Here is a 9,837-nt window from a genome sequence, read left to right as displayed (position 1 = left end):
TACAGATTTAAAAAAAAAAAAAAAAAAAAAAAAAAGACACCTTGAGAAGACTGAGAAAGAATTATGGGTAACGTAACAGGTTTCCTACAGAAAGTTTATTGTAGAAGCAGTCACACTAGTAGCTTCTTAGGAAATTTTACAGATGACCATCTGTTCTTAGCTACCTCAAGCTTATGGATATATCATACATGTTAAATTCTGTAGTATAGAAAAAAAAGTTACAAGTACTGTGCATATTACACGTATAGATATGAACATGTACACATATAGTACAAATCCTGTAATCCGACATTCAATAGTCCGGCTCAATCCTGCCTAATATTCCAAAATGTTGCAAGATTGGATCTGGAAGACAGATTGCTTATGTTATGTTGATGTTTCCTCCTTCCCCAAGATATATCTCCCAGAAATAGCGGATTAAATGACTAACCATATGTATACATATCCACACATATACACATACCGCACATCCACCTATGTTACAAGATTTACAAAGGCTTTATATAAGACCAACTGGGTTGACCATTTAAAATGTAGTGGCCCTTGACATGTACTACAAAGCAAACACCATGATAGTTCTTCTATAGTAGAAACGCTCTGATTAAAATTTCCCAGCAGGCATGTAGTTAGTCAGATAGTAACCTTTATACATGGATTGTGCCTAAGGGATATCAATAATTAATGTAAAAGGGGTTGTACAGGATTATAAAAAAATATGGCTGCTTTCTTCCAGGAACAGCTCCACCCTTGACCACAGGTTGTGTGCGGTACTGCAGTGTAGCCATAATTCCTTTAATAGAGCTGAGCTGCAATATTTTAAATAACCCATGGTGTTGCCCTTTCTAAAAGAAACTTAATCTAGTCCTTTCTATTACAGTATGGTGAATACTACCATGATCAGATGGTAATTTATATTACAGAACTAAACTACAATCCTGCCATCTGATATTTCGAAGACTATAGAGAAATTGATTTAAAATCCCATTCACATTCTACATTTGGCAATAGCAAGGGGAAGGTGACAGTAAACCGCATCCCTTAAAAACAGAGCGTCCATGTATACGCGGCAAGGCACTTCACTCCCAACAGGCAGCAAAGTGAGACTGTATATATTCTATCATTGCCATTATCCCTATAACTACTTTAATTACACTGCGGCAAGAACCCTGAAATGAGATGTGTCATGTGTATCTTACGTCTAAAATAGTTGAAAACGTGGTCCCTTTTTTCTGCATTTCTAAACCAAAGAAAATAAATAAAAATCCAAGCAAAATAAATTTTGTTTAGTATTAAGTTTGTTTAAAAGGATGCAGTATTAGAAATAGGGAAGGGACTTATAGAAGGAAAACCAATGCACCGCAGGTCTCTCAGAGCTCCTCTCTGTACAGTTATGATACAAGAAGCAGGTCTCTGCTGCCCCCTGCAGGCTGACAGTAGACACTACTTTTTTTTGTTTGTTTTAGCAGCTGGCTGACTTTACTTGCGATCGTCAATGGTTTTGATGAACTCCACTGCCGCCGTGAACTGCATCCACCAGTATGACTCCTCTCCGGTTAGACGGTTTGCGTAGAAATTGTTGATGTATTGTACAGTGGACAGGAGGCAGGGTGGGTTAGCCTGTAAAAAAGAAAAAAGAGTATAAAGCTGTGAACCTAGAAATTGATATCCACAAAGTTCTGTGTACAAGAGCCATACCTCCATCTTTAATGTTACTCTGTCCATGTGTCTGGGCCTATGACAACTCATCTCTCTTCACTTATACAGATGTCGCTATGCTAGGTAATAATAGCCCATCAATTCAATATCTGGGAAAAATCCTACAACATTTGTATGGGGCAGGGGTGGCGAGCCAAAGTTCCATACCATTGGTATGGGGAGATTAGAAGAGAGCAGTCAGCTGAACAAATGTTAGACCAATGGCTACTGGAAGTGTATGTCCACCAACAGGATGAATAAGTAACACAGCATAAGACTAATAAATTGCATTGCTAAACACCGTTAATGCTAAGAATTCTGGGGGTGAAAAATACATGGCAGGCTGGGATTTTTATCACATCAACTTGCAGTCCGTTACATGACCACATGACAAGTCACTGTGTAGCCTTAAAGAGGACCTGTCACCCCATGTGCCGAGGCGACTGGCTACTGACCCCCAGCTAGATCCCCTTATGCTTACCTGATCCCGCCGAGTCCCGCTGCAGGAGCCGGTCCCGGGACGGAGATATCCTGGTCAGAAGCCGGCGCACGCTCTGGAGAGAGGTTTGGCGTCCATAAAGAATGAATGGAGCCGGACTCCTCTCTGATGCGCGCGCACGTCTCTCTCTCTCCAGAGCATGCGCGTCGGCTTCTGACCAGGATATCTCCGTCCCGGGACAGGCTCCGGCAGCCGGACTCGGCGGGATCAGGTACGTATAAGGGGATCTGGCTGGGGGTCAGGAGTCTGTCACCCCGGCACGGGGGGTGACAAGTTTCCTTTAACCCCTTAGCGACCCATGACGTATCTGATACGTCATGGTGCCGCGGGGGGTGTTCAGAGCGGGGTCCCGCCGGGACCCCGCTCTGAACGGCGCTGATCCTCTGTTAGCCGGCGCGGGTCCCGTTGCCGTGACGGCTAATTAAGCACTTCAATGCAGCTGTCAAACCTGACAGCTGCATTGAAGTGCTTTATGCACACTATCCCTGGTGTCTAGTGGGTCGGATCTCCCCCCCGCGATGCGATCGCGGGGGGGGAGATCCGTTCTTCTGCCCGTGCCGGGCCTCAGCGTAGGAGTGACGCTGATCCCGGCTCGGCAATAGATTGCTATGGCCTGCAGCAGGCCATAGCAATCTATGACCAATCTGATGGATCTTTGCTGTGTATATACACAGCATTGATCTCTATGAGAGATCAGTGCTATGTATATACAAGCCCCCCAGGGGGCTTCTAGTCCATGTAAAAAAAAAAAAAAGTAAAAAAGTGTTTTTATTAATAAAAAAAATCCCCTCCCCTAATAAAAGTCCAAATCACCCCCCTTTTCCCATTTTATAAATATAAATTAATAAATAAACAAATAAATAAACATATTTAGTATCGCCGCACACGTAATCGCCCGAACTATTAATTAATAACATCACTGATCTCGCACGGTAAACGGCGTCAGCGCAAAAAAATTCCAAAGTGCAAAATTGCGCATTTTTGGTCGCATCAAATCCAGAAAAAATGTAATAAAAAGTGATCAAAAAGTCGTATATGCGCAATCAAGGTACCGGTAGAAAGAACGCATCATGGCGCAAAAAATGACACCTCACACACCCATAGACCAAAGGATAAAAGCGCTATAAGCCTGGGAATGGAGTGATTTTAAGGAACGTATATTTGTTAACAATGGTTTGAATTTTTTAAAAGCCATCAGATACAATATAAGTTATACATGTTATATATCATAGTAATGGTAACGACTTGAGGAACATGCATAACAAGTCAGTTTTACCATGGGACGAACGGCGTAAATGCAAAACTCCCCGAAATCAAAACAAATTAGTTATTTTTTTCAATTTGACAGCGCAAATGATTTTTTTCCGGTTTCGCAGCATATGTTATGGAAAAATAATGCCTGTCATTGCAAAGTACAATTGGTTTTGCAAAAAATAAGCGCTCATATACGTCTCTAGGTGAAAAAATGCAAGCGCTGTTGACTTTTAAACTTAAAATGGAATAAGCAAAAGCGCAAAAACGAAAATTGGCTTTGACCTTAAGGGGTTAAAGAGGATGTACCATCAGGTACATCCTCTTTAATCTGAGCCATGGATTGAATGGCACAGTCAAGGGGAAGCCGGTGCCGTGGTCAGTTTTTGGACCTGTTCCAGTGTACGGTGCCATTCTATCCACGGGTCCCGGGCCGTTGCTGAAGCACTGGAGGCAGGCCGTCCCGCCCCCCAGTGGGAGGGAATTCCCTCCCCTCTATGATGCGGCTCCATTGATTCTAAAGGAGTCGCGTCATAGAGGGGAGGGAATTCCCTCCCACTGGGGGCGGCCCGGCCCGCCTCCAGTGCCTCAGAACCGGCCCGGGATTCTTGGATAGAATGGCTTCGCCGTGAAGCCCCCTTCCTCTTTAAAGGGAATGTGTCATCTACATTTTTTCTTTTACTGATTAGTCAAATACTAAAACGTGTTCTAATCTTTTTTGATTTTATGACTAATTTTTTTTTATTTCACTTTTTGTACATTGTGTTACGGGGGCAGCCATTTTGCCTGGGCTGCTGTTAATAGCATTTAGTGAAATGCTTTACAGCAAGCCTCATGGACACAGACAACACGCCGTTCACCTTGCGGGAACAATAATGTTATATTTTAATAGACTGAATAATTCTGCATGCTACCATATATAATATGTTTGTTTATTTAAACTTTTTATAATGGGCAAGGGGGGGGATTTTAAACTTTTATAGAGGGGGGGTTTATAAGTGTTTTTTTAATACTTTTAAAACTTCATTTTTATTACTTTTTTTTTTTTTTAACTTTTATTCATTTTAAAACATGCAATCATTAGATTGCATGTACTGATCTATGCTATGCCATAGCATAGCATAGATCAGAGTTATCAACATTCTGTGCATAGAGCCTACCTGAGAGCAGATACATAGATTGACCATCCAACAGGACGGAGGTAAGTGATCCCTATAGATCACGTTGTTTAAGGGGTTAATGACAAGCAGCTGCCTGTCACTATCCTTGGCTCCCCGGGCACTGATGTGTGTGGGACCGCTCTCACAGCAGCGTTCCCACACACATCAAAAGCCTCTCACAGCCAGGAACGTGCATATACGTTTCTGCTGCTTTTGTTATGTGAAGCAGGAAAGTATGTCTACGTATTGCGAAGGGGTTAATCCCCCCAAACAGAACAGGAAGTCTCAGCTTAGTTTTAGACCCAGTGGCGGGAAAAAATACTGCAAGATCCCAGGATTATTTTATAATATAGATGAAAAATTCAAAAAAAGGTAACCAAAAATGCTTTAAAAAATATGTTTAACATTATATAAACAATAGGCATTCTTTCTGATAATACATTCCATTTGAAGTGAATGTACCATCACGTACATTGCTGCTTTTTTACCTTAATCAATCGGCACGAAGATGGCGGTGACGTGGTTGAAATGCTGCCCGGTTCCCATGCTCTGCACCACTTTTCCCGAGCACCGGCCTGAACTAGAGCACTGGGGGCAGGCCACTGCTCCCCAGTGTGACGTGGCTCCATTAGAATCAATGGAGTCGTATTAAAGAGGGGAGGGGGTCCTTTTACACTGGGGGGCCCAGTGCGCGGGAAAAGACCTGTGTTGATTAAGGTAAAAAAGCAGCGATGTACCTGACTAAGTCTTATTGCAGTAACTTTTCTGGATCTTTACCTTAATGAGGACAAACACCAGCACAGGGACGAAATCATCAGCTCCTGGGACGGAGTACTCGTTGGCCAGACTGAGGAGGTTCATGATGGTAGAGCACATACGTAGGATGCACTGCACCTTGTCTCTGGGGGTTTTGTAAGCACTGATGGTACGGATTTCAGCCTGTGCAGAAGGCCATGGAGCTTCCCTCAAGTAAACCTAATAGAAACAGACAAGAGTGTTACAATTCAGCACAGGAGCAGAGACCTCTATGGAGTCTACAGACCCAACCATTTCTCTGTTGGACTTTAAGAGGCTTGTGGTGATAAACTTTTAGCTTTTTGTGCAGTTATCCTTAACCCCTTAGAGATCAGCGAATTTACAGAAGGAACAAAGTGAAGTGCTTAGTTTCTATCTGTATTTTGCTCAGGCTTTGAAGTCTACTCCACTCTGTACCGCTCCTCCCTGCTGCTGGGAAAAGATGGATCCAGTCCTGGGAAACTGGAAGAAGTTTATCATACAGAAATAATACTATATAATGGTAATAATGTTATATTTTATATAACATTTTAATAGATTGGACAATTCCGCACACTAAGATAGCACATATGTCTAATTACTTTTACATGTTTTATGTAAGGAGGGAAATTTAAGCTTTTTTGGGGGAAGGGCCATTACTTTTTTCTTTTACACTTCTTAAGTCCCCCTTAGGCACTATTACATGCAGTCATTAGGTTGCTAACACTGGTCAATCCTATTGCCATTGTTATCTGTGATCTTCTAATAGAATCTGACAGACTCTGAGAGGATCGGGGATCAGACTGCACAAATCCCATGGGGAGTGAACAAAATGGCAGCTGAGCAGGATGCCACTGCGCTTCACTTGTGGAACAACTGACCTCTGCTCTCAAGATTAGTGGTGATGACAGCAGTTGCCCCCATAGGGTCTGTTCACACTATGAAATTTGTGCGGAATTTCAAGCAGAGTCCGCACCATGGACTCAGATTGAAGTTCCACCTGTTCTATTCATTCTATTGGAGGTCTCACACGTACCCCTCTGCCATCCACCGAAACAATTGACATGTAAATTCAGTAGTGTGAACGGACCCTTAAGGCCCTATCACACAAAATTATTATCGGCCAATATTCGTCTTGTGTAATAGAAGGCCACGATCAGCTGACATGAACTATGTCGGCTGATCATTGCAGTCTTTTGTCTCTCAACATGTTGAAAGACAAACGACTAATATAGCAACGATCTGCTACCCTCACTCAGTGGAATAGGAGCGGCGGCAGCAGCGAGCGGGGAACGAGGAGCAAGCGAGCGCTGACAGCGCTCATTGCTCCTCTCAGTCTCCCCGTGTAATAGGGGCTTTAGATCAGAGTGTTTAAAGCAGTTATAACTGACTCAAAGGGTGTAACTCATGACAGTAACCTTCCTCTAGGGGTGGCTGCTGATCAACAGGAGTGTTACATGTAACTAGGTCTATATACCAAAACAACAAAAAAAAAACTGGAGCTGTGCATCAGAATAACGTAGGCTCATCTACTATATTACATTCACTTCTACAGGACTGACAGATATAGGGGTTCAGTATTTAGTATTTCATGTCAATTCCTAAACAGTGACCAAGGAGGCAGCATGGATGTCTGACTAACGCTCCATTTAAATGGGGGAACACTGGACCTCCATTCTCAGGATGGGTGGGGTCCAAGTAATCAGACATTTGATACCTTACCCCTGAATAGGGTTATGTTGTTGTTATTATAAGGTTATGTTGGGCCATTCCTTGTAAAGTGTACTGACCTCAGGTATCTGTAGAGCTCTGTGATTGGCCGAGACCACTTTAGATAATCTTTGGATGTGATCGTATAGAACCCTGGGTGCCAAGAAAAAAAGAATGTTAGGCTAAAGGACAAATCAGGCCCCATCTACAGCCTCCTGTCACCACTCTCACATATTATTGTGGTATCTGATTAGAATAAAAGTTCATGCTCAATACTGATAAAACCTTTCAAAAGAACCATAACTTTCTGCTCTCCCAAACAGCTGCAAAGGAAACCACATGTAGATTTTTATTCTCCCAATGTCACAGCTATGATGAAGCACAGACTGTCTTTTATGCACTAGGTTGTTCATTTAAACTGACCTATAAGTTGTATATTTTTTGATACAATTCACTGCACACCTGTAAAGTGTAAATGCCATTTAAATGTCACTTTGCAGAAATCAATAAGTATCAATAGTACAAGTCATTTTAAGAAACTCCGTAAAAGGTTTTGCTAAAGGTGAAGTCTGGTGATTTCTAAAATGCGGCAGTCAGCAAGGGGAAAATTGATTACAAGTAGGAACTTACCTTTCCCCGTGCCCGGGTGAGACCAACCTCGTGACCCCTGCCGGAAGACATTTACCTCCTGAGTAGTGATGACATCATGACTCCGGCTGATGGATTGGCCGCTCACTGACTGGAGCGGCCAGTTCCTCAGCCAGGTCATGACAGTCCCGTTGTTTACTGCAGGCACGAGGAGAGGAAAGTTCCTGCTGCATTTTAGAAATTGCCGGACTTCTCCTTTAAGCAGAAGAGTTTCCTTCTATACTCAGAAAGCTGTTTTGAAGCCCCCTGCCCCCCCCCCCCGCCCCGCCATTTCAGAAGAAGCAGGCATTCTGTGTCCATTATGGTCTATTGAGGGGGGAGGGACCAAGGGGGACGAGTGAACACAGAAGAAAAGGCAGCCCTGCACAGAACATCCTGCAATCTTGCGTCACCAAGTTCCCAGACCAGCACTGAGATTTCTGAGAGACCTGTGAATCCAGTGTTTTATGTGCCCAGACAGTGTCCAAACTGCAAGGCTGTACATCTGCTCCTCCTGCTTACTCATCCCCCTCTGCTCCTACCCCCTCCATAGGTTTTAATGCATATGGGGGGGGGGGGGGGGCTGCAAAAGCTTTTTCAGTACAGAAAGAGGCCTTTGCCATAATAAAACCTATTAGAGGTTCTTAAAACCTCCTGTACTGCAAAAATATTTTAAATGACTGTTAAACATCTTCTGTCTTTTTTTTTTTTTTTTTGTCACTCGCATCTCCCACCCATCTGCTTCCTTTTCCCTATAACTCACTGATCACGTAATACATCAGCATCCTGGTTGGGGTTGAAGGCCAGCTTAAAAATACGGTTCATCACGCTTCTCTCAATCGCAATTTGCGCGTCCTGTAGCTGCTCCTCACTGGCATTTTGCCAAATCACATCTTGGGCCATAGCTCCGTACAAAGATTGCAGGAACTCCTCCACTTGTGCAGTTTTGTCATCGGCTGCAGTTAATTTCTGGAAATCTATCAACAGGGATGAATAATGTAAAAGGAAGATACAAGAAAAAAAAAAAACTTATCTTGTGCACACAAATCAGATCAAATTTTGACAGATCTAAAATTTTGATTTGTGAGGTACTGAGACCCCAACGACTGCAAGAATAGGAGGGGCAGAAGTGATCATCTCCTAGGAACCCCAGGTGGGCAGTGCTCAGATTCATGAAAAGAAGATTTTATATGAACTCATGCTTTGCTCTCCGCTAACCAACCCCAAATAAAAGCGCACAGCCGATCACTTTTGGCCATACACTTAAAGAGAACTAATCACGGGCGAAAATTAATTTTTTTTTTATTCCCTAATTAGATGTAAATCCTAATTTTAACAATATTTGTAAATATAATTAATTAATTTTAAAGCTGCGTTTTTTAAATATTTCTGTTTTACTTTCCTGCCTCGCGCCGGCTCTTTTCAAAAGAGGCGGCGCGAGACAGGAAACTCCCGTCATGCAGAGCGGCAGCAAGGCCGGTGGGGGCCCGCCATCTTGATGACGTCACTTGCGTTCCACCGCTGGAACGCAAGTCACGTCTTCAAGATGGCGCCCAGTACCCCCCCTCCCCCCCCCCCCCCCCGGCCTAGCTACACCAAACAAGCGGATTAGGTAAAGTATAAGACTGTAAAGGCAGTCTGTATCTTCATGAAGTCTATTTATGAAGATACAGACTGCCTTTGCAGTCTGTATCTTATGCCTTACCTACTACTCTGTGCCGGTGCAGCAGGGCCGGCGCCGCCATCTTGATTACGTCTTTGCGTTCCACCGCTGGAACGCAAGTTACGTCATCAACATGGCGGCGCCGGCCTTGCTGCACAGAACAGAGGATTAGGTAAAGTAGAAGATACAGACTGTAAAGACAGTCTGTATCTTCATAAATAGACTTCATGAAGATACAGACTGCCTTTACAGTCTGTATCTTCTACTTTACCTAATCCTCTGTTTCTGTGCAAGCAAGGCAAGGCGCCGCCATCTTGATGACGCAACTTGCGTTCCAACGGTGGAACGCAAATGACGTCATCAAGATGGCGGCGCCCGGCCTTGCTTACACAGATACGAAAGAGTAGGTAAGGCATAAGATACAGACTGCAAAGGCAGTCTGTATCTTCATAGATAGA

General features: G+C 43.4%; 1 protein-coding gene across 6 annotated transcripts in view; it reads right to left on the bottom strand.

Annotated features, from left to right (window-relative positions):
• Window positions 1-1,268: 1,268 nt before the first annotated feature.
• GAPVD1 (GTPase activating protein and VPS9 domains 1) overlaps window positions 1,269-9,837 on the bottom strand; it is a 51,679-nt gene continuing 43,110 nt past the window's right edge. For all 6 annotated transcript variants that reach the window (XM_069986725.1, XM_069986727.1, XM_069986726.1 and 3 more), the window contains 4 exons: window positions 8,480-8,693; window positions 7,170-7,242; window positions 5,383-5,580; window positions 1,269-1,617 (listed from right to left, as the gene is read on the bottom strand). In XM_069986725.1, coding sequence (XP_069842826.1) covers window positions 1,477-1,617; window positions 5,383-5,580; window positions 7,170-7,242; window positions 8,480-8,693 — 626 coding nt within the window. In that variant the 3' untranslated portion in view covers window positions 1,269-1,476. The remainder of the gene's footprint in view (window positions 1,618-5,382; window positions 5,581-7,169; window positions 7,243-8,479; window positions 8,694-9,837) is intronic.

The sequence above is a fragment of the Dendropsophus ebraccatus genome, chromosome 10, assembly GCF_027789765.1.
Source record: "Dendropsophus ebraccatus isolate aDenEbr1 chromosome 10, aDenEbr1.pat, whole genome shotgun sequence".
Taxonomy (NCBI): Eukaryota; Metazoa; Chordata; class Amphibia; order Anura; family Hylidae; genus Dendropsophus; species Dendropsophus ebraccatus.
The sequence above is the reverse complement of the archived record's forward strand: the minus strand, read 5'-3'. Positions and strand labels throughout refer to the sequence as shown.